This window comes from Pseudopodoces humilis, chromosome 17 (genome assembly GCF_049639895.1).
Source record: "Pseudopodoces humilis isolate 2021_Gansu_Grassland_sample_001 chromosome 17, ASM4963989v1, whole genome shotgun sequence".
NCBI classification, from domain to species: Eukaryota; Metazoa; Chordata; class Aves; order Passeriformes; family Paridae; genus Pseudopodoces; species Pseudopodoces humilis.
In genome coordinates this window covers 5,225,269-5,249,336 of record NC_142216.1, presented here as the reverse complement: position 1 = coordinate 5,249,336, position 24,068 = coordinate 5,225,269, and the positions used below count along the sequence as shown (strand labels likewise).

The following is a 24,068-nucleotide window of genomic DNA, read 5'->3' as shown; positions in this document are numbered from 1 at the left end:
CCTTTCTTAGAGGGGTTCCTTAATCTCGGCACGGCTCAGGACAGCAGGGACTCTGCTTTCCTTGGAAAATCTCTGTAATTTATCAGAATTTTGGTTGTCTTGCAGCAAGGGGAGGCTCAGCAGGAGGTGATGCCATGAAGCACATCAGCTCCCAGCTCTGCTCCCCTGTCCCACGAGGGGAAACTCCCCTCGTCTGCAGCTGTCTGTGGAGCAGTGCTGAGGCTGTGGCAGCCCCAGTTCAGCGCTGTACCCCCCTCCTGTGCATAACAACTGCAACTGAACAAGAACTCAGGCCCTTGTTGCATGTGCAGGGGAGTGTTTCTAAAGCTGTGGCCCCAGTGACTTTCCACGGGGTTTGCAGCCTGTGTCCCATGTGCTCTGCACACATAGATGGAGTGAATGATGTTTCTTTAAAGTGAGTGCTGACAAGAGAGGCCAAATCCTCACCTGCAGAGTCTGGTGCTAAAACCTTAATAGTGAGAACCCTGAGTCATACACCAGAATACACCTGGCTCATACACAGGCAATTGGAACCAAGGGACAGTGCAAGTAACAGAGAAATAAACCATTAAATCTTAAAAATAGACTTCTAGAGCAGCTTTTTTGTGAGTGTCTTAGACAGAAAACAGTGGCAGCAAAAGTGCAGTCATTTCAAGCAGCATATTTAACTTCAGTTTTATGTTTTATGTGTGCACAAGAACTTGTTTCCTGATTAAAATACTATTTGGCATAAATCATTGTCTCTGTCTGCTCATCACCAGGCTAGGCAAGAGGTGCTGGGCTGGTTCACTCAGCTTTCTTGGGTGGCTCAGGGATGCTTTCAGAGAGCGGCGTGAGGCCGAGTAGGATCTTGTGTCTCTCAAAGGCTTTGGTTTGTCTGAATATTTTGTCTGTGCCATGCAGAAAATCCAGCACTCCCAGTACTCCGTAGCACTGGTTGAACCTGAGATCCAAACAGAGATAAACGTCACTGAAAGTTACTGAGGTTACCTTGCTCTTCCTCTTTCCATTCCTTTCTGAGCCCTGATAATCTGTCCATGGGATTTCTGCCCCTGCACCAGTCTCCTTGGCCGCTCTGTTGAAGCCTGGGTGAACCTTGTGCCGCTTCTCTCTGGTGCCATCATTGCCCAGAAATGGTGGCACTGAGCAGCAGCTGTTTCTCCTGGGCAGCTCAGAGCTGTGGGAGCACTGGACACCCACATTACCATGCCCCATGTGCTCTCAAGACCTGGCTGTCCTGGGATGTGGAGCAGATGTGCTTCCAGCTGGCACAGCTGTTCCACCCAGAGTGTCCTGGCATGTGGTGACTGAACTGTCCCCTGGGCTGGTTCTGCAGCAGGGGCAGACATTTCTGGGGTATATGTCTGAATGTAGTGCTCACTGGGAGATGGGAATGTTTCTCCAGTGCTTGGGTCTGTATCCTTGAACAGTCTGCTGCAGCTCTCCAGCACAGGAGGCTGAGAATCTCTGTCAGGAAGGGTTAATGCTGATTATCTGGGCGAAGTGTAATTTGATCAGTGTTACTAATCCCAGTGTGTGGGAGAGGGACAGACAGGCAGGCTCACTTATTTCACCAGTGTGATTTGCCCTTGCTCTGTCTAGATCACATGAAGAGTATTCTGAACTTCTAGGAAGAACCTTGCAGAGATCTGTCCTTAACAGGGCTGGAATGCCTTGAAATCCCTGTTTAACTGCTCTAAGGACTGGCAGCACTCAGCCTGCTCTCAGGTGAACTGGAGAGCTGCTCTGCTGGTGCATGAGTTAGGCAAACCCACTTGACCCTCAGAAAGGAGCTTTCCCTGTCAGTGGTACCAGGGCACAGGCAGGAGAGGCAGGAGAATGGGAAGCTGAGCAGTGCCCAGACATACTTGAGGTGGTGGAAGTCGTGGAACTCTGGAGATGGCAGGAGGGGCAGGTGGTAGCCACAGTGAGAAATGCTTGTTGTTACAAGAGCAATGGAGAACCATGCTGCAACTGAAACAATATGAGATCCCATGATCACTGGGCCAGTCATGACAGGCAGAGTGTTGGAGACCTGGAAATGAGAAGAAACCACCTCATTAATGGGTCCACAATTCCTCTAGGAGCTGAATTGTCACCTGGTGATCAATCACACTGGTTTGTTTTGTGTAAGCAGTGTAAAGGGAAGACCCCTCTGCAAACACCTTACTAAAGTGTAAGTGTATAATCATCCAAAAAGTAGTAATAGAGATAAGAGAGTTCTACTACTGTAAAACATTGCCACAGCCCAAGCTCCCTTAGCCTGTAGTAGAAGTTAGACATGACACCAAACCATGGGTGAGGACAGCATGATTCCAGTAAATCACCCTGGAGTCTGAGGTGTGAATTTCAGCTTCACCTTGGAATAATGCTGAAGCTGCTCCTGGGAAACCTCGCTGTCAAAGGGCATGGCCTGCAGACACACACAGCAATGTGATAAACCCAGCTGCACTTCAGTGTGTCCTGCCTGTGGCACAAATGGCTCTGGCTGCCCAGACCCAGCTGCATGCACCAGCACAGCTCAGCTGGACTCAATCATTGTGCTGTCCAGAGTGTCAGCAGGGGACAGCCTCAGAGCTGGTGCTGCAGCCCAGGACTATTGATAACAGGAGACAGAATTTTTAAGTGGAAGCTTTTGAAGGTGGGATGTGTTTTCCTGAGAAGTCTCAGCTGGAGGAGTACTGGGATACACTCCTTGCAAACACTGATCCCAGCAACCACCACAAAAATCTTGACAGATTTCCAAGTCCACACAACCACTCAGGCTGTGTGTCACATCTCTTGCTGAAAGCACTGTCTGTGTTCCCAGTCCTCTTGGGGCTCATGGGAAGCCCTGTCCAGTCAGTTCCTTATCTACTGGAGGATCTGTGCTCTGGAAGCTACTGGAGTCCAGTATAAACAATTACTGCAACTCCCCTAGAGCCCAGCTTCTTGGCAATGCAGTTCAGCTTCCTCTTCGTAAGAAAGAAGCCTCTAAGGACATATTTGCTTCTCTTTTCTTACCATTCCACCTCATCCCATTGAAATCACACTCCACACAGCAACTGGAGGGTGACCATGGGAGAATCCACTTACTATGTGTTCTATTGGGTGAGCATAAATGGAGACCAAACCGATGGGGGCCGTCCACTCATGGTGCTTCTTGTGAATGTGCTTATACAGCACTGGGTGGTGACCAAGCCTAGGGAGAGTAAACAGAGAAAGGCAGGGTTTGAGCTCTGCAAAAAAGGAGTAACAACACAGAATTTCTGCAAGGGACTTGCTTGTGTCTCCTCTAACATAAAGATTTCAGAGCAGCTGGCAATAAGAGTGTAGGACTCCTTGCTTCCTTTGCTCTCTTTGTATTGAGCCCTTATTCAATTAATGTGTCTGCTGGCTGATGTTATGCATTCCAGATAAATCCCATAAATCAAAGTCACTGAATTACTTATTTACTCAAATCTAGGAGTACTACTTAAGGGGAAGACTCTACCTTTTCACTGTTTTGGCTTTTTCTACCAGCAACTATCAAAGAAGCAGAAAATTTTCAGTTTCATGAGTCCTTTGTAAAAAATGGCATTTACATTTTTTGGTGCATTTGTCCTAAAGGGAATCCTACAGATTTCTGAAAGTACTGTGCTTGCTTCTGCTTCTTTTGTTTTCCTTGCTTTATTTCTGTCCTTTAATGTTGGTGTCAGTGCTTGGAAATCCTGCAGTGTTGGGAGTCAGGACCTGATTTGTAGGTGCTGCACAAGGGAACAGACATCAGTCACTGACTCTTGAGATTTTTGTCTCTCAGAATAATCAGTCTTCTTTTTTCAAAGAATGCTGGATTACAACTTCTGTGCAAAACTGCCTGCTTTGTTTCTTCCTTAGCTTTTAAGCTGGTCCACCTTTAAAATTCTACCCGTTTTTGTTTCCTACAGTTACTGGCAGCACCAAGGCCTCATGTTGTGAGGGTGGATTTCAGGACCTGTAAGATTTTCCATATAAATACAAGACTGGTGGAACAGAGGGACAAGGATTATTGCTGTTGTAGGATATAAGCTTAAAGGAAGAAAACCAATGAGTCCTGAGCTGTGCTCAGCTCACCTGTGTGTATAATAGAAGAGAATTTCCTCTACTACAGTAAAAATGCTTAGCTCCACAAGAAACCACTGGAAGGTTGGTAACTCCTTGCTGAAGGTGTTGTCCCACCATTTCATGATGTAGAACATGGGCACAAGCATGGGAAAGGAGATAAAGAACTGATTACCCAGCACTGTGTAGATGGCTTTGCACAGTTTCTTTGTGTCCACCTGCAAAAGAGAAGTCAGGACTTGAGGCTATGAAAGAAGCAATGCAGTTTTAGTTGAAAGGATGAAAAGCTGTAAGATTTCTTGTCAGTTAGTTTTGGATCAGCTCTTAGACAATGCAGATCTGATCAGTAGCCTCATAAGAGGATCTGCCTTCCTCCCTACAGTGGGTATACAAGATTTGGCTTGATCCTCCTGGAATCCTACCTGGTTGCAAGAGAAAAGCAAAACAGGTTCTTCTCCCTGTTCCTGGCCTAAGAGACTGCAGGAAGTGTTTAGCCAGCAGAAAAGGCAGAGTGAGAAGTACTTACAGGATCATTCTTGCCCAGCTGAATGCGATAGCGAGTAATAAAAGTTGGCTTTCCTGTTATATCAGCCACCAGAAGGATTCCATTGAAGCCCCAGAAAGCAAATGCAGGCACCAATGCAGCCCCTGTGGCATGAGGAAAGGGCAGAGATGTGTGAATGAATTGGGAACTATGGCTAAATCAGAAACAAAATACACTGGCATAGTACCCAGAGGACCTTGCTGGGATCCAGATGTGTCAAGTGTCCTCTGCCCCAAGATGCTTTAAAATGGAATATGGGTAAGTTCTGACATCCAGGTAAGATTGAAGAATGGGAAGGAGGTTAGAGCAGACAAATGTCTCAGAGGTTGAAACTTGACATAACTGAAGCTAAGAGAAAGCTTTTCTAGGTAGCTGGGAGATCTCTGCTGCTCTTAAATCCAAGTAGGATAAGGTTGAGTTGATCTCTAGAACCTTGCAAAGTCCCTACCAGTTCTGTTCACCAGCTGCTAATCACAGAAAAGAGTTTTGTAAGTACTACAGCAAGAGCAGAATTCACTAAACTGACTTACATTTTTAGTAATTAGTTCTACTGAGTCATTCAGTTCACACAGGAGCACAGTGTCTTCACAGGGAAGCCACTTTGGTAGCAGCAAAAAGACCAGATTTTTAATCTGTACAGGGTTCTGATGGTAACCCCATCCAAAAGCAGAACAGCTGCACCACATCAGTTGTGGGTACCTTCCAAGCCAGTGCTTGTCAGTAGGAGGATTAATGAGTTTGGGAAGCTTGTCCATGTCTCCCTTTTATATGTAATACACTTCTCCTGAAGAGCATTGTTAAAACTCACCAATGAGGAAGATTGTCCACTCATCTCCCTCCATATAGTCGTAGAACTCCAACCATACTGTTTGCCAGAAATTGCCTAAATTTATATTCTGCATAAACCTGTGGGAATAACAGTGCTTGGTTGCCCATCTATTCATCCACTTTCCCCCCTTTCCACAGAAAAGTTTCTCCTCAAGCTGCTTTGCTTGAACATTCTTACCAAGAGCAAGAGTTCACTAAGGCAGTGAACATGAGTAGGCCTGTACTGAAGACGTAGGCACTGATCCTCAAGGCATCTGAGAGCTTCTTTCCCTGTGAGAAGCAACAAGGGTAAGCACGTGCTGCTGTGTGCTGCCCTGGCATTTTTGGTATTTGAAATGATGAAGGCAGTCCTGTGATGGCCTGTTTTCCTTCACACACACTCTGAAGAGCACAATAACAAAGCTGTTGTGGGATATTGTGTGTAATCATACATCTGTCATGCTTACACAGACCTGGTGCATGACTGATGTGGAATTTCTTTGGAATAACCAAAGAGAGAGAAAGGACCACTGATTTTTTTCCTCTCTTTGTTTTTATTTGGCGTGCTGCTCAGTACCTGGAGGGCTATAACTCCAGGGGCTCCTGGATAACTCAGAGCAGTGGGAAAGGAACACTGGGCAATAAGGAATGGTGCTTCATCTCTGCACCTCCCTCACTCAGTATTTTCTCCCTCCCACGATGCAGTGTTTTCTTCCCACAGCAGTCAAGAACTACTGTGCTCAGATGACCTGGTTAACAGGAATAAGTATATTCAAAAAGTAGTATTCAATACATTTGAATATCCAAAACAAAGTTGTTTAGCAAATATATAACAAATTTATAATTAATGATCTGTCTTTTAGAGTAGTCCAAGTTGGAATTGGTTCTGGAGTGCAATTAATTTGGTTTTCGTGAGTGAATACAAATTATATCTATCTGCAATGTAAATGTTTTTTAAAAAATCAATGCAATAGTACAATAACCAGCTATTGTCTTCTTCATTCCTCTGTCCTTCCTGTTTTTTAAGTATGATGTTGTGCTGCACAAACAGACTGGAGTGAAAACAGTGTGATTCATAGCTGCTCACCTCCCGTCAGAGAGGACAAACAAGAGAGGCAGCTCTGAGAAATGCCAAATGCAGGTGCTTTAGGGTAATGCAATATAAAGGAATCCTCTTTACATGGCTTTTAGATTCTGTAACAGCTACAGAACATTAAATGTGGCCCAGGACTTATAAGCAATATTTATTTGTCCCAGGAAAGAACTTTGCTCATTAGCATTGAAACATTCACTATTAAAACAAACACCCAACCATTTCCTCCTATCACCTCCTTCTTTTTTTTTTTTAATTGAAAAAGCAGATAGGGAGGAAGAAACTGACAGGACTCTTGCCCTACAGTTTGATATTTGTGAACCCTATGGGTTTATATGAGAGCAGTGCAATCAGCTGCCACTGCGGGTACCGAAGGGCAAATGCCAGGCTGGCAAAATCCTCTCCTCCAGCATCAGATAGTGCCTGCTGGATCCTGGACCAGAGATCTGCTCTCTTAGCAGTTTCATACTTCCAGCTGTATCCATGTTATGGCCAATGTATGCTGATGTAAGACTTAATCTTTAGACCTTGGACCATCACTTACATATTCTTTAGAAAAACAAGGTTACAGAAGCTATAGAAAGCTTTGAGCTTTTTAACAGACTCGTATCCTAAAAATCCTTTTTCTCCTGGGATGAAGAGCATACCAAAAAAAATTCTGTCTTACAAGTGTCAGAATTTCCAGTTAGCCCAAATAAGGTTTCAGTTGCTTTAATATCCTCCAGCTCAAGAGTTTCAAACCTTAGTAACTCCCAATATTCACAGACACTGTGCATGTCCTGCTTTGAGACAGGACAGAGAGGAGCTAAAGCTCAGCACTTCAGCTATTTTAACAGCCCTCTGGCTAGAAACTGTCTTGTTTTGAGGCTGTGTTTTTATTGCATATGATGAAGTGATTACATGAATCCCACACAATATAATTACATGAAATGTAGAAGTAAAGAAGTTTACATAGAAAAAAAATCTTGCTCATCAAGTCCAAGTGCTTAATACCCTGTTTCTCCTCATGCCAACAGCTACAGCACAGTAGTTTCCAAACAAATTAATGGATCGCTTGAGTTCTTGCTCTTAAAGTGCTTGTAGAAGTTAGCAAACTCCTTAAGTGCAGCAACAGTTGTTGCTGGCTAGGTAAAGAGACTGGGGCATATCAGCTGGCAATAAGAATTTAGCAGGACCACTCTGAGGACCAGGCCCAGTGAGGTGGCACGGCCTCTGCTTATGGGGAACTGTGGTGGGTTCTTGCCATGCAAGCAAAGATAACAGGTCTTTCCCCACTTGCTGCTGTAGCTGCAGTCCACTGGAAGGGAAAAATGCTGGGTAAGTGCTGCTTTAGTGATAAGAGATGAGCTCCTAATTATGCTAAAATGTTCGGAATGAGGATGTGTCTGTCACTTCTCTTAGAAGGTGATTCAACACGTTTAGCCTTCCAAAGCACCTGCATGAGTCTTCCTTTAAATGATGAGCTTGAGCCTTTACCTGCTTCTGCAGCTCAGCAGTGGAGGAATATCCAGAATCTGTTTCCATCTGAAATAAAAGGTGATCTAAGTAAGTGAATCTTGTCCAGCTGGAGAGTGGCAGAATATAGTGCTCACAACAGCAAATCCCTTCCACTTGCAGTTCGGTAGTAAAAGTGTAAAATATTTACTCTCTGTGCCATGTCCTGCTCCATCCTTCATGTGTTGGCCATCGAGCAAAGCTGAGCTCTTGAGAAGGAAAATGCCCTTATTTCCTGAGGAGTTAGTAGTGTCCCAGAAGATTAACAGGGATGCAAGGATAACAAAGAAAAATAGGAGAACAGCCAAAACCAAAGTTTTTGATTGTGTCACTGGTGTGTTGTGGTAAGACTTCCACCCTTAATCTGGCCCAGGAATACACTGCAGCACCCAGTACCTACCCCAGCCCTTCCCAAGCTGTAAGCAAATGATAATGTGAGATATATGTTCTTCCATAATGACAACATGCAATTAAACAAACAGGGATGAAAAAAAAGTGAGTTTGTGCCATGGAGAATTAACACAATAAAGCCCCTCTCTCAAACTTCACTCAAACTCTGCTTTACAGCTTAAGAACATGGTAAGTAAGAAAATCATCTTTGATTCAAGTCCTGCTATGGTCACTTAGATGGTTAAAGTTCTAAATGGGCATGTGGTCGTCTCATAATAAATCTCTCTGTGTTTAGCTCTGGCTTGACCATTTGTTGATGGCTTTGTTAAAAGAAATTTAAAAAGTAAATCAAACCCAAGGTTTGAGTAGCTGCTGGGGTATCACTGCTGGCCATGGCCATGAAGGGTTCTGCATTTTAGGCTACGTTCTGGCTGTCCTAGGGATTATTGCTTAGCTGTTTTTATATTTCTGCAGTCTTATCATAAAATATGATTAGCAAAAGTTAACAAAACATTTCTTAATGTTTTCTTGGTTTCACATGGTCTTTAAGAACAAACACACAACTTCTAATAATATGACAGTCAGATTACTGAGGATTGCAGAATTTAATCCATTTTGCCTTTCCTACTCAGCAGAATATTCAAGCACAGGCAAACTGTTACCTCAAGTACAAAGGCAAGCACAGAGAAGGTTCAAAGGTCCCTGTTTAGGGTAGAAACAGTTGGAAAATTACTTATTAGGAAGATGATATTCTATTACCTTGATGACAGAGGGAAGCCTCTTGGGAGTACTCTTCTTGCAGCGTTTCAGAAAGGTGGAATAAACTGTCAGAAAGAAAGCCTGTGTTAGTCAGGAGGTTTAGATTTGAAATTATAGCCTTCTGGGTATGTTCTTACAAATACAATTGTGTTTATTTGCAGGTGTTCCCAGCTCTGTTACACTACATATGAGTATGCAGGTCAAAGGGCATGACACAGAAAAATTAGACACCTTCTTCCTGCTTACAAACACAAAAAAGCAAGGTCAGCCTACCATACCACACACTGTAGTGGAAGAAACTGATGTTAGACAGTTCTGAGAAGGAAAAAAGAAAAATAAGACAAAAAGGGATTTGAAACTTTAAACCCTGATGCCAACTCCCAAGCCCATATTTTAACACTAGGGTTGGACATACTCCTATGGGAAATGCTAAGTTTTGGTAGCAGTCTTAAAAAAGAAACCAAATCCAAGTTCACTTTGTCTCCCTTGGCCAAAAAAGGTAGAGTGAGGTGCCCTAGGGTGCTATTGCTTAAAATGAGAATGTGTTGGGGAACCTGCAGTGTCCCAGGGCTTCTTGTCCTTCTCCAAACACAGAGCTCCTCACTACTACACTTCGTGAGCTACTACAGCCAGTCTGTGGGACTTTCTTTTCCTCTCGTACATTGTTTTCCAACCACATCTTAATGGATAAAATACAGATGAACTCTTAATATATCTGATGAAGAATACCCATAAGAAACAACCAAAAATAACCTGCTAGCCTGAAGAGAACAGCATAAATAACATGCCATGGGCCAAATTTAAATGGATCTTAATTTTTAAAAGATCTCCTAATTACATGCATTACATAACATCCACTATGTGCACATCTTGTCACACAGGTTCTCTCAGGGAAGGTGTGCCCACTGCCTCCAAGAAAACACTACTAAAGCTTGAAATATGTCAGGCTTGAATAATCCATTCCTTTGAGGCTTTGCTCCATTCCAGTTTTCTTAACAGGTTGTTCAGAGGCTTGAACAGTTGAGTGTCTGCACAGAGAGACATTTCACAGCTTCTCTGGGAAATCAGTTCCAGTTTGACAGCCTTCACTGTAATTTTCTGCCACTTGGATTTTTTTTGGTTATAACTCCTACTATTTGCTTTTAGGCTGTGCACATCCCTATCTTCACAACCACCTAGTAGTGAGCTGAAAAGACCAATATCCAATTATTCTGCTGGGACAGTAAAGTAAATAGTGCTGGCCATAGTTTTCTGTGGTTAAAGAGATTATTCTGCTCTGATGACTTTGTAGCAGACAACATTAGGAGAGGCAGGTGTGAAAGGAGAATCTCACTGAGCTGGAAGGCTGATGCTCCACAGGTTCCTCCATCCTGCAGTGCTGACTCAAACCTGCTGAACCTTTGCATGTGAAGAGCTCCAGAGAGAGTACTGTAGAAAATGTGACTCTGCTTTGAGTTTTTAGAAAGAGGAAGATCTATTACTTGACTGAGTCACATATTCTGTGCATTTAGGAAAGAGTTAAAATTACAATCACATGTCTAGTATTCTTAAAATAATCAATTTATAACAGAAGGCTGGCTTGGGCAAAAATTTCTAGTTCAAAGCAGAGCTGCTACATCTGCTTACCCTCTGTTTCAGAGCACTACCTTTATTGAGCCACTTTTCAGGATAAAATTTTACATTATTTACATTAAACCCAGAAAAACTTGGATAGAGTAGGTTTCCCCCAACATCTCACTACCTACTCTTTTTTTATTGTGTAATGTCTCTCCTGGTTCAGAATACACCAAATACATTAAAAAGCCATTCATGTAACCATTGCTGTTTCAGCAAACAAAAAAGCCATTCAGCTGTTTGGCACTGCTCTCATGTTGGCGTATTTTACAGCCTCAAATCAACCACTGAAGATCTCAGCTGCCTGCAGTTATTTCCAAATATCAGCTAGAACTAGTACTGCTTAAAAAAAAAATAAAAAGTTCCTTTCCAATTATTTGGAATTAGTTAACACAAAATTTGATCCAAAGAAAATTCTCAACCCTAGAGTAAAAGTAATTGCTTTTCCAATCAGTCTCTTGTCATTAAAGGGAAAACATACACTAGTCAAACAAGAATTTTAATACATTTTTATATTATTATTTCCATGTATAACTTAACTTGCCCAACAACTGTTCATAAACTGTTCATTCTTATTTTCACTAAATTTCCCTAAAAAAGCTAGTTTGTCTAAGTCATGTTTTAAAATGCTCAATATAATCTGAGTATAATCTGCAAAAAAACCTGCTGTATTTTTCATGGGTTTTTTTGTGAATTATTATTTATGTCCCATGCCTGTTCTGTTATATTTCTGGTGCCCAAACAGTCCCAAGGTGAGGCAGCACAGGTGCCCTTTCCCTGTACTGCATCCACTGCACTGCATCCTTCTGCCAGCAGCCACAGACCTGCATGGTGCAGCTCAGAACAGCTCCATCTGCTGTAATGGACTGGCTGCCCACCCCAGCTCCTTGGGATTCCTTGTGCCTTCCTGCCTGAAGCTTCTGCTTCTCCTCCTTATAAAGGTTGAAATCAACCTTTATATGGGACAGACAGCGGAAAACTGCTCCTGGGAGAACAAAGGCTGTGACTACCCATGAAAATACAGAACATATAGAACAGAAAACTACAGGTCCACTTACCTGGTCACCTGAACAGCTGCATATCAGCCACTCTCCATGTGAACAGACACGGGACCAGACGTGGTATTTGATGTCCTACCAAGCACTGCACGGTTTCAGGGGAACTCCCGTTCCTAGAAAAGCTGACAATGGACTTCACACACACACACGATGTTGCCTTTTAAAGATTTCCTCAAAGTCTCTATCATATCTTTTCAAGCTACTACACCCTTGAACTCTGGCTGCCCATTCTTTGCTCACCTCCTGCTGATGGTAGCTTAGGAGAGGTCCTTTGTGTCTATTCAGAGCCCAGAGTTCAACTCCTCACTTTTCACTACTGCTGTTGAAACTTTATGAGGGTTTAGGCCAGGGCAACAGGGGTGTTTCCAAGCAGGAGCTGCCTGTCCCCTCCCAGACAAGTCACGTGAAGCCAGTGCCATGTCACTGTTAGTGCTGGCAGTGTTCCCCATGTGTATGTGCATGCTGTTACTCAGTTAAGCACGTGGAATACATCTCTGCAGGTAAGTTTTTTCATCGTTGTACCTGAGAATAGAAAAGCCACCAACACCCTAAAATAAGTAGTTTTTATAATTCACTAACTCATGGTTAGAGCACAAACTAGCTACTGCCAGTGCAACTGAATGGGTCAAAGGTGTATTTGTTAAAAGCAATAAGGGTTACTGTGGAATTTGGCAAAAGAACAGCAGTCCAGTTTCCATGCTGTTGTACTAAGTCTAAAAATTACTCCAACTGTTGCTACACAGTGCCCTCAACCAGTTACAGGCTTTGCTTCCATGGGTAAGGTGAAGATACACATAGGTTAGCACGTGCTTGGACTCAGTTGTCTTTAAACATGATGTTTACAGACCATAAAGTGTGCAATTATGGTATTGCAGAGAGCAAGATGTAATTTACAGCAGCATCGGTCTTTCTTATGCAAATGTGGCCCCAATCTGTTACTTAGCCCATAAATAGTGCCCTATTACGAACTAAGCTCCGAGAAATGAGGCTGTTGCTATCATAACCTTCCAGATCTATTTTTCCACATGAGGAGAAACAGGGAATATCACCTCTGCCTCACAGCCTTGTTTGCCCTTCACAGGTGAAGCAACACACACTCTTCCTCAGCAACACCTCATGCCAGCAGAGCTGGAACTACAGAGAGCACTGCAAGAGTGAACAGCATTTAACACTGTTATTGTTTCCATCGTCACTTTCTCTTGCCTAATTCCAGCTATTCCCTGGTAGGGACAGAAGTTGTAATTCTTAGCTGTTGCTACTAATTGGCATTTATCACACGGAGCAGACTAAACAGAGAGGAATGTGATACCTTCAAACTATTTACTTACGTGCAGAGGAAGTGGAAATGAGCATCTCAAGAGAGGGGTGCTGTAAGGATAACGTCCTCAGCTGATCTTTGGATTTGAGCTTGCAGGGGGGGAGGGCTGTTCATCCAACAGCCAATAGTAGGTGTAAGAGTGAATTTCAGACATCAATGTTCCTTTCGAACCACAGTTCAATTCCAACATGGGTGATCTCTGAAATATTCATACCCATAGAGACAGCTCAGCACATTAGTCATAGGGCTGTAAATGCCATTTATCTTCTGCTGCAATTTTGTGTCTAGCACAGGTTGTCACTAATCAAATGGCTGCTGGCTGTCATGTGCCCTGTGCTGATGTCTCCACCACAGACACTCCAATGCTGCTGCAATCTTTGCTGAGCCATGCAAGACGTCTGATTTCTTCTCAGCAAAAAATCTTTTTGCTCAGACACTTAAAAGAACACCTTTGTTCCCTCCCCAAAGTTTTTTAATAGTCATTGGTTGTTTCAGTGTTTGAAAGGAACATCGGGGGAAAAATCTATGAAGTATCTTTAAGGGGACTATACAAGCCTGTACTGATAGTTCCTCTAAGGCTGAAGAGGAATCTGGACTTGGCACACATCACCCACTGCTTCATTCCCTGCACACTGAACCAGATTTCTTACCCTCTTCGAGGGCATGTGTGCCACCACCTAGCACTGCAGTAGCTGCTTTGGGAGCACCTGCAGAACAGAAGGGTGAGGAAAACGTAAACTCATCTTTTAAGATTCCCACAAGTAAGTTTTCTTGTGGTGCTGTGACTAAGCTCTAAAGAAAAGGCACAACAGGACATGGAGCTCAAGCTGCCCAGTGTGAAAATGTTGAGCTGAAGACCTTTATTCCACCTTATAGTGCAGCTCTACATTCATGTGTAGATGTAAGAACTCCTCAAGACCTGCTTTGGAGTGCTGGAGCTGAAGGCAGCCTTGGTAACCCCCAAATACAGAAATGATGTGACTTTTTAAAGAGCAGGGTGCCTTTTCCAGCTATTCTGAATCTTTATTAGCCATGTCATGCTCTAAAAAAATTCTGATCTCATCAAGCAAAACGCGTCTCCAGCTCTTCTCACCAGTGCTTGCGAACATCCTTGAACAGCTTTTTTTTACACATAAATTTTTACACACTACAAATGTAATTTATCACAGGTGATTATTGCCTGCAACACATTTTTATTACAGTACCAAGGTGGATATTTACAGTGGCCTGAGGAGATACACCCTCCCTTTTCCCCTGAATTCAACATCCCCTCAAGTGCTGGGTTTATGAGCAAGAAAAATTACTCTGAACTCTTCTGGGAAATAAAAATTTAACCTTGTATTTACAGGGTGCTGTAACCCAGCCTGCTGAATTTACCTGCTAACAACACAGATTTCCTTGTACAAAAGCCAGATTCAACTGACCACGGGAAGAAAGGTGATTACTTTCTGGAAGTGTAGCAAATTGCACGTTGCATAAATTACACAATGCCAGAGACTGCAGAGCTAAGTCAAAATGGTAACTCTCTATCATCACTGAAGATAAAACTCTGAATCAAAATAATGCTCAATAAAAAGAATGTAATAAGATGCTGACAGCAGCAAGGTCACTCAACACAGCAGCATTTGAAAAACCCTCTTACTTTCTAAATGTAACATTTCTGCTGAGGCACGAACACTAAACCTGAGACACTGAATGGTGTCTGACATGTGAAAGATACCAATATCTGCTTTTCTGGATACTTTGATCAAAATGCTGGGCAAGTAGCCGAGATTCAGGGAAAGACTCCCATATGGTGGGCAGATAATCCAGTACCAGAACATTTATATATATATATATATATATATAGGCACATACATATTTTACAACAGATGCAACCCTGTCCAGAAGGAAGGCAGTCTAAAAGAAATGAAATCCTATCTAAACTTAATTAGTAGTCAAGCTTCCAAATGAACTGCCTATCTGCCATCAGCATCAGCCAGCAAAGCAAGTGCTGGAAGCCGTGTTACACAAGCAGTAGCTGCTGTACCAGCTACAACCTTCTGTTGCTAACATAATTTAAATTCCATTCCTGGAACAGGAGAAGCCAGACTAAAAGGCTGCAGGTGTAGTAGGAATTTAAATGACTTCTAAGCCCCTCCAGGAAGAAGCAGAACTTGATACGCACTACACCGTAGGAGAAACGCGTGCCAGGACAGCAGTGGTTTTCTCTCTGGGCCTTAGGAAATCCCCCCTGGAAAACAAACCCTCATCCCACTCCCACCCTGCGCGCCCGTGGCCTGGGAGCCCAGGGGGGCTCGGGCCTAACCCCGACCGGGGACCCCCTCACCTCCCCTTGGTGAGGGAGGGGCGGCCGCTGCTTCTTTCGGGGACGCTCAGCCAGGGGGCGGTGCAGCCCGTGTCCCAAGGGATCGGGGTGCTGGGGGCTCTCCATGCTGGGAGCTCACCCCAGCCCCAGTGGGCGTTACGGCGCTTCTTCCCTCAAGGAGCACAGGCACCCAGCTCCGTCATCCCTCCCCCCCGCCCGCGGAATTTGGACTCGCCCGCCGCCTGTAGCGCGGGGAGCCCGGGCGAGCCCATTAGCTGCACTGCGGGGAGACAGGAGGAGAAGAACCACGAGCTGGACGGGGATGAGCGCATGCGTAGTGCGGGCACCGCGGCCCCGCGCACAACGTGCCCGCCCCCTCCCCAGCCTTGTCGCTCGCGCCGTCGGCTCCGCCATGTCTCGCTCTCTCTCGCGAGAGCCAAAACGGCGCGAGACCCGGAAGCGCCGCTCCTCGCGGAGGGGGAGACTCGGAGCCATCGCGGCTGCGCGGGGCGAGAGCGGCGCGTCCCGGCCGCGGCTGCCGGGAGGTACCGGGGAGCGGGACGGGCGGGCAGGCAGCGGGACCGGCAGCGGGAGCGGCACTGGGGGTGCAGGGCTGGGGCTGGGGTTGAGAGGGCAGCGGTGCGGACAGCGGCCCTCCCGCTTCCCGACCGCGATGAGCCGCGTCCGGCCGCCCCCGGGTTGTGAGGGGGGCCCTGAGGTGACCCCGGGCCGGGCCGGGCTGTGACGGTGCCAGGTAACTGGTGGCGCAGGGCCCGGCCGTGGCTGATCCCGAGCCTCCTGGCAGAGGCCTGGGAGCGGTTCGCCGGTGTTGTTGAGGGAATGCGGCACCAGCCGGTGGCTTACCCGAGCTGTAGCACTGCTGGCACTGCCGGTGGTTCCAGCCGAAACACCCCGCTGCAGTGTGTCCCGAGTTCCATCAGAGAAGGACAGAATCCCAGAATGGGTCCGGTTAGAAGAGACCACAGGGGGTCACCTGGCTGAACCTCCCTGCTCAAGCAGGGTCATCCTAGAGCATGTGGCACAGGACTGTGTCCAGACGGTTCTGGAATATCTTCATTGAGTCGGATTCCAAAACCACTCGGGGTAATCTGTTCCCGTGCCCGGTCCCTGCAGTTTTTGCTCATGTTCTTCCTGACGTTCAGGTGAAACTGACTGTGTGTCACTTTCTGCCCACTGTCTCTTGTCCTATCCAGGCATCGCCAAGATGAGCCTGGCTCCGTCTTCTTAGCACCCCCCTTTAGATAGTCACGCCTGTTGAAATTCGTGTCAATTAGTGTTTTCTCTAATGCTGGAGATTGTGTTTAAACAATTGTCTTCATCATAGAATCACAGAGGGGTTTGGATTAGAGAGGACCTTCAAGATCCTCTCTAACAGATCCTGCTGTGGGCAGGGACGCATTTCACATGACTGGGTTGCTCAGAGCTCCATCCAGCCTGGCCCCGAACACTTCCAGGGATGGGGAAATAACTGAGGATTAAAGATGAGGATTCACTGCCGGTACATCTTGTGCCCAAAGTGTCAAAGCTTGTGCCAGGAAAAGGAATATAGGGTAATGATTCTTTACATAGAGAACTGGACTGTTGATTGTGCATCTGTTCTTATATTGTGAACAGATGCTCTAGATTTCATTCAGCATGTTTACAGAAAGTGATAAAGCAAGAAACTACTTGGTATAAATTTCAAATGGATTATTTGAAGGTGAAAATGGAAGTGTGACTGACTCCTACAGAGCATCTATTTACATGTTACTCTTCCTTCACTTAAAGCATTATTTATTTCTCTTTAATGCAGCACACTAATAAGATTGCACAGCTTGTGATTCTACATTGTCATTTGAGTTCAGCATCAGCTGCCTTTTCTGGTCCCTGCAAGATGCCAGCAGCCCTTGCAGAGAACAGCCAGGTTATCTGTGAAGTATGGGCCAACAACCTGGAGGAAGAGATGAGGAAAATTCGGGAGATTGTTCTGAGTTACAGCTACATTGCCATGGTAAATGTTTTATACTTGACCTAATTGCCTTAGTCAAGGGATTTTTTTGGGTTGTGGACTAAGGTGATTCTTGAGTGAGAAATGATTTCTCCCTACCCCCAGTCAAACTGAACTAGAAAGGGTGACAAAACAGAAAGCTGTTCAGCAACTTTCCAGAATTTATACAAGCAGTGCTGAGTATGGATTGATTGAAATAAGGGGAAGAAGGAGACCTACTTAAATACATGAATTTATTTAATATTTAGCAATTCGTAGTGTATTAGTTTCTGCAACCAGGAAAATGCAACAAGTCACAATTGGGTTTAAATCCATATTTTTCCATCAGTGTGTTTGTCCTTTGAATGTTTTTCTCCATTTGATTATAGGAGATGCCATGGGACTGGAGGTCAAAAGGCCTGCAAGTGACTGCTAGCCAGCTGGGCTGCCTCCTTTCTAATGAGGGCAGACATTGATTCTTAGGGAAGAAAAATATTCTGGCTGTAGATAAGACAATATGTTCAGAAAGCTTTGTTTAAGAAGAGCATAATCTCTCCCAGGTGGGAGGAATCTCCTGCTCTTACAAGTCTGTATCTGCTTGGCAGCATCCCAGCGTGTGTTAGATAAAGAACTGGTTTTAGCTGTGATCCTGTAAGTTCTGCCAGCTTTGCTTAGGAGCACTGAACCTCAAGATATGAAAAGATCTCATTAAAAGTTTGGCAAAAGTCAGGTGCCTCTGCACGGTGTGTGGGATTTTGGTGTCAAATTCAGCTGAGGAAGTGAATATGGTTTTCTTGTTAACATTTGTCAATGGGAAATTAACTTTTTGCTTCTTTTTAGTCTCACTGAAAGTGTTTTTAGGGTCTGTTTTAGTGACTGTGCTGTAAGAGTAGACAGATAAACCTCTTGGGCAAGGGAGAGATTGTGTCAGGTGCACAGCTCTGGGCTTGTTGTGAAAGATTTTGTATATAGTCAGTAGAAGCTCAGTGACCCAATCTGAGGGTAAAAACAGTATGGCAGTTTGGTGTTCAGCAAAGAGCACACAGTATAAGGAAGAGGTTTTTCATCTAATAGCTGGTTACTGCTGTTGCTGAGGTGTGTTTTGACTGACAGTAGTTTTTGTTAATGTAGGCATTGACTGTTCCTCAGAAGCAGTGCAGGTTTTCACTGTCTGGACTGTCCTCCTAACAGAGTGGTAATAATGACTCCTAATAGAATCCATGGTGACACTCAATTTTCCCTTCTCTCCCAGGACACGGAGTTCCCTGGAGTTGTTGTCAGGCCAATCGGTGAATTCCGCAGCTCCATAGATTATCAGTACCAGCTCCTTCGCTGTAACGTTGACCTGCTGAAAATTATCCAGCTGGGCCTGACTTTCACAAATGAGAAGGGGGAATATCCTTCTGGCATCAACACCTGGCAGTTCAACTTCAAATTCAACCTTACGTGAGTGTCATGGTTTTAAAGCATTAGCTAAAAAATCTTACTTACTCATTTCTTGCTGTGAGATATGGATTAGAAGAAGAGCAAAACAGGCTTAAAACCTAAAAGGAAAAAAGCCCCACAGGCCCCATCTCCTGGCTGAGAGCCACGGCAGGCCCAGCCCAGCCCCTGCCCGGGCCACATGGTCTGGGCAGGGGATGGAGGCCAGCTGGAGCTCTGTTACCCTTCACAGCAAGAAATTCCCAGGCTTAGGTCCTAAGGTGGTGTTCACAGGTTGATCTCACTTTTCAATGGTCAAAACTACTGTCAGTTCTCAGAAGTGGCCTGTTATTGGCCAGGAGAAAAACCCCCATAAGCCTCCAGCAGCTTTAACTTACTTAGGTGTTTCTCTTTGTTTCCTTAAATGCCAGTCTATCACAGTGAGTCTTTGGGCTTGGCAGTAATTTCCTCTTCCCTTCTGCTGGAGTGATGCTTTCCATTGGCAAATACGGGTGTCCACGCATCATTGCTGACTGGTTTGAGCCATAAGGATTCAAATTCCAGTACAGACTATGTGGGAACCTGTTTTGGAGTGCCAGGAGTCAACAGTGTATCTGGAAATCAAATTCATGCTAAAATTCTATCCTTATTACCCACTCTCTTGATAATTTTGTGTGCCCTTTTTTTCTGGAACAATGTTTGAAACTTCATATAGATATATATGTGTGTGTGTGTGTCTGTGTAAAACTACATGTCTTTCTGCTAAAAATAAATGGATGTGGTGGTCTCATCAAAAAGAAAAATAACTCTTTACAGATCCATGCTTAAGTATAAGCTGGGATCTAAAAACATGTTGCTGTAATCATCACATCTGTTCAGGAGAATGAATCTTGTTAAATGGAGTGTGGCAGTTCTTGTCTCCTCCATACTGTAATATCCTGGGTTGCAGCTGAAACAAGTTTCATTATCCCTTCCCCTGTAATTATAAACTCAGCATAATTACCACTAGAACAGTCTAGAAATAAAGAAAGGGTTTATCTGGCAAAACCACATATGTAGAGGAAATCAACTATTTTTATGAAACTGTCATTGGAAAGCATTACAAAAATTTGTAGCTACTGTGTGCAGATCATCTAGTTCTTGACTCCAAAAGTTGCACTATTTACTCCACAAATTTGTAAGCCTCTTAAAAGTATTGAAATCAGAGTGAAGTGTTTTTTATTGTGTGATCACTCCATTTAAATGAGGTATCATATTGATAGAACTTGGCTCTGTGTGTTTCCTCCCCCCTCAAATGACACAGTAAAGAAGTCAGGTTGCTGCTCAGCTCTCCACCAAGCACATCATTGTTGTCCTTCCTGAGTCAGGGATGATGCAATTCTGTTTACTCCCAGAGATGGAAGTGGAGGTGCTGATAAGGTGGTACATGCTGTAGAGTGAAAAGGAAAAAATGTAGACAGGAATGATGGTCAGTACTTTAGAGTTGCACATCTTCCTGTTTGGGAAAACTACCGTTTCCTGTGGTCCCTCATCTGTGGTGCTTCCCTTCACCTTGCAGAAGGGACATTGTTCAAAACTGTCAGTTTCAGTCCTATGGAGGTGGAATCTTTGGAATTTGCATTAGCAATGGAAGTGTTAACTAGTTATGATCAAAGAACAGCTTGTTAGAGATGTAGGAGGCTTTCAGTGGTGGTATTGAAACTGAGTCAGTTTGAATTTTCTAGAGAGACAAATTGGAACCCAGAAGTATCCTACTTGTTAGTCCAATTATTGATATAGAGTGGGGAGAATTTTTCTAAAATGAGCTTGTCTTGGCAGCACCCTGAGTGCAAACATTTTGTTTTTTTCCTTCAGGGAAGACATGTACTCTCAGGATTCCATAGACCTCCTTGCCAGCTCTGGGCTGCAGTTCCAGAAACATGAAGAAGAAGGGATCGATACCCTGCATTTTGCTGAGCTGCTGATGACATCTGGTGTCGTCCTCAGTGACAGCGTGAAATGGCTGTCCTTCCACAGGTGTGTCCAGGATGTTGACTGACCCTGTTAAATCTCCTCTTAATTCTCTGCATTTTCCATGGAGATTGAGAGATTTTAAGGAGAAAAATTAGAAGTCGCGCAGTTCTAAAATAAGCTTCAAGATACGAAGGCCAAGTTGAAGAAGTAAGGACACCTCATGATCTGACTCCCTGACTGCTTGTCAATTCTTTTGCTGTTACAGTCTCCCTCTCTTGAAGAAACTACTAACAAGTTGCTTCTTCAAGAATGTGAATCTTCTTCAAGAAGTGTGATCTCTAGCACTTAGTAAATACCTTGTAAAAGATTTTATTTCTTCATCCTTAAAATGTTGCTGGTGCTCTGAACTTCCATCTGTGTGGTTAAGACATCTTTCTTGTAGCATTTCAACCAACCTGATTAGGAAGCCTCTGGTCGACCATGGTATGACAAATGAAAAAACTTGCCACCACCTCCTTCTCCCTCAAGGATTACTTGTGGGTTTCCTGCTTTTCTATATTGCCCTTAGCTACGGGAATGCACAGAGCTGGGAAGAAATGTGTATTCTTCCCAGTGGCTTAGCTCTTCCACAAAAGGCTAGTGAAAGCACTTGGGGGAGCATCTTGAAGTCCTACGATGACATAGAAAATCAGGATGAGTTCTGGCTGAGATCTAGAGTTTTATGAATGTCAGAAAATGTTAAGGCTTGAAAGACACAGCAAGTAAAATTCTGTGGAAAAAGGAGGTACTAGTGCCTTGGATTATAGGTACTGTCTGCTTACCTGGTTTCTCTGTGGTTTTGTTTTCAGTGGTTATGACTTTGGCTACATGGTGAAGTTGTTGACAGATTCCAGGTTACCAGAAGAGGAACATGAATTTTTCCACATCTTAAACCTTTTCTTCCCATCTATCTATGATGTGAAGTACTTAATGAAGAGCTGCAAAAACCTAAAGGTACTTTTATCTCCCCAGAAGGCAGGTGATGGGCATCAACACTGTACATGTACAGGAATACAAGTGGCAGAACTGCTCCCTATGTTGTCTTAAAACAGGAATGTGTATAAAAGTCAGTAGTGACACAGAAGCACCTGAGACACAATTTGTGTCTAATGGACACTTCCCTCACAAGTTTCAGACTTACCAATGTGTTTATTATAAAGGGGACATTGCCACAGCCTAGTGGTTTGTGTACCAGAGGCTAATTATAATTCAGCATATTTATGTTTCCTATGCAAGGGTATTTCTTTTACATGAAATACTCCATGACTTGATTAACTGGTAAGAGTGTTGAAAGTAATTTATCTACTGAATCACAGCCTTGACTAAAGGGATGTGTAACCTAGCATATGTAACCATGTGTACCAGCATGTGTAACCTATGAATGTACTCACAAGTTATCTTAAGTATCTGCAACAGGAAAAGAAGGCATCTAAATTTGAGAAGAGTTATTTATGCACTCTTGAACACTGTTCCCCACTGTGTTCCACTCACAGCTGGAGTGTGTGTACTGCTGGGATCTGCATTGGTTCATCATGCACATCACCCTGTTTGCCCTCATGTTTTGGAGAAATGTGGCAGTTTTGGCAAGAGATGGATCTTTCAAAACAAAATCTCTTCTCTTTGCAGGGTGGCCTTCAGGAAGTGGCAGATCAGCTGGATTTGCAGCGAATTGGACGACAACACCAGGCAGGATCAGACTCTCTTCTCACAGGAATGGCCTTTTTCAGAATGAAAGAGGTACTGCAGTGTCCTTCCTTCTCCACTTCCTGTCCATAAATGTCAACAAGTACGCGTTGTTTGTTTTGGTTTTGGATTTTTGAGCCTTGTGGCTATCACACAACTGTCAGGAATAGGAATTGCTGATATTGGCACAGACTTGTTCTGTTTACTTGTCTTTCATGTGCTTATTTTAATTTGTACACTCCATCTTGGAGTTGGCTGATTTAAAATAAACTGTTAATTAACACTGGATGTTTTCTGATTTAGAGGCACAATTAAACAATACCTGTTCCTCTTTTTTTTTATTTTTTAATCTGCAGTTATTTTTTGAGGATACAATTGATGATGCAAAGTATTGCGGACGACTGTATGGCCTTGGCACAGGAGTGGCTCAGAAACAGAACGAAGATGTGGACTCAGCCCAAGAGAAAATGAGCATTTTGGCCATTATCAACAACATGCAGCCCTGATGAGTGGTGCACTTCAGCAGAACATGTTTACCATATTGGCAGCTGCTGTCCTCAACCATTTTCCCTAAACAGTGTCTCGAACAAAAAGCATCTCCAGTACACAGAATGCACCAAGCCTTGCAGTTTTGCTGAAGAGCTGCATTTTCCTTTGAAACCCAGAAGAGTTGACTGAATTCGTAATGCCAGCCTTTGTGGTTTGCCATATTTTTAATACCAAGGGCGAAGGACAGAACCTACTGTGTATACCTCTGTTTTTTTCCTCTTTATACTGTACAGAATCTGCAAGGAAGATTTACCAGTAGAATATTGGGTAGAGCTAAGGGTTTGGAAATGCAGTGAAAATGGACACAGACACACCCGCAAATTTGCAATTTGTGTTTTATAAAGCTTATTTTAAAACTTCTGCATGTTGTGAGGGTGACAGCTTCACCTCATGTGTTGCTTATTTTATCTCTGTGGAAATTGCTCCCTTTGATCACTGCAGAGGTTTGGGAATGGATGACATTAAAAATGATCCTTGCAGCTAAAAATATTCAGAGATTTGCTTTAACAACAGAGGGAATGGAGATTAATGGAGCTTATTTGATCAGCACTCCTTAGTTCCTAATTCTCTGTTACTGCTTTGACCCATACTAAGCCTCAGCTTTGTTCTTACGGGTATTAAGGAAATGTTTTGGAAATTCAGAGGCCCAAAAGTTCACCTTTGACAGGGGACTGGACCAATACTCTGACTTCAGTTTTCTTCAACTTAAACCTACAAATTTTATTCTTCTCCTGCAACACAACTCGGTCAGCATGGACAAATATTTGTTCCTCTTCTCCCCCCTGTTTCTCCAGCCCCTCATTCTACAATATGCTTAAAAGGTAAAAGAGTTTCTGGTTTTTTCCTGAGTTTCTGGGTTTTTTTTATTATAAACACCTGAAAAGTAGTTAAAAGGATGAAGAACTTGGGATTCTGACTTTGAAAAACATTCTACAGCATTTTTCTTTCAACAGCTCTGTAATGACATTTCTTAAAAGAACAAACCCTTTTG

General features: G+C 43.8%; 2 protein-coding genes across 11 annotated transcripts; one reads left to right on the top strand and one right to left on the bottom strand.

The window, feature by feature from the left end:
• Positions 1-609: 609 nt before the first annotated feature.
• FAXDC2 (fatty acid hydroxylase domain containing 2) lies at positions 610-17,249 on the bottom strand. 10 transcript variants are annotated; one of them, XM_088063430.1, is made up of 12 exons: positions 16,309-17,249; positions 13,147-13,335; positions 11,819-12,340; positions 9,147-9,211; positions 7,980-8,027; positions 5,610-5,701; positions 5,412-5,509; positions 4,586-4,707; positions 4,072-4,277; positions 3,076-3,181; positions 1,869-2,035; positions 610-943 (listed from the first exon to the last, which is right to left on the bottom strand). In XM_088063430.1, the coding sequence occupies exons 5-12, from the start codon at positions 8,025-8,027 to the stop codon at positions 787-789; spliced, it is 996 nt and encodes a 331-aa protein (XP_087919556.1). In that variant the 5' UTR covers positions 9,147-9,211; positions 11,819-12,340; positions 13,147-13,335; positions 16,309-17,249; the 3' UTR covers positions 610-786. The 10 variants fall into 10 exon arrangements, with proteins under 10 accessions (XP_087919556.1, XP_087919555.1, XP_005523666.1 ...); XM_088063429.1 differs by lacking the exon at positions 16,309-17,249 and adding an exon at positions 15,466-15,620; XM_005523609.3 differs by lacking the exons at positions 13,147-13,335; positions 16,309-17,249 and adding an exon at positions 15,466-15,620 and having other exon boundaries at positions 11,819-12,964.
• Positions 15,855-23,437, top strand: CNOT8 (CCR4-NOT transcription complex subunit 8). The gene is made up of 7 exons (XM_005523610.3): positions 15,855-15,989; positions 17,258-17,455; positions 18,684-18,877; positions 20,708-20,869; positions 21,655-21,799; positions 22,472-22,582; positions 22,885-23,437. Exons 2-7 carry the CDS (start codon positions 17,339-17,341, stop codon positions 23,032-23,034), a joined length of 879 nt encoding a protein of 292 aa, XP_005523667.1. The 5' UTR covers positions 15,855-15,989; positions 17,258-17,338; the 3' UTR covers positions 23,035-23,437.
• The last annotated feature ends 631 nt before the right edge of the window (positions 23,438-24,068 follow it).

What these genes read in the sequence shown, in the direction of transcription:
- FAXDC2 (XM_088063430.1), bottom strand. Translation starts at nt 8,027, where the DNA reads ATGGAAACAGATTCTGGATATTCCTCCACTGCTGAGCTGCAGAAGCAG. An exon ending in TTAGTGAACTCTTGCTCTTG is followed by an intron (nt 5,510 to 5,609) that starts GTAAGAATGTTC and finishes TTATTCCCACAG; the next exon opens with GTTTATGCAGAATATAAATT. An exon ending in CTCACCCAATAGAACACATA is followed by an intron (nt 2,036 to 3,075) that starts GTAAGTGGATTC and finishes TCTCATTTCCAG; the next exon opens with GTCTCCAACACTCTGCCTGT.
- CNOT8 (XM_005523610.3), top strand. Translation starts at nt 17,339, where the DNA reads ATGCCAGCAGCCCTTGCAGAGAACAGCCAGGTTATCTGTGAAGTATGG. An exon ending in AGAGCTGCAAAAACCTAAAG is followed by an intron (nt 21,800 to 22,471) that starts GTACTTTTATCT and finishes TTCTCTTTGCAG; the next exon opens with GGTGGCCTTCAGGAAGTGGC. An exon ending in CCTTTTTCAGAATGAAAGAG is followed by an intron (nt 22,583 to 22,884) that starts GTACTGCAGTGT and finishes TTTAATCTGCAG; the next exon opens with TTATTTTTTGAGGATACAAT.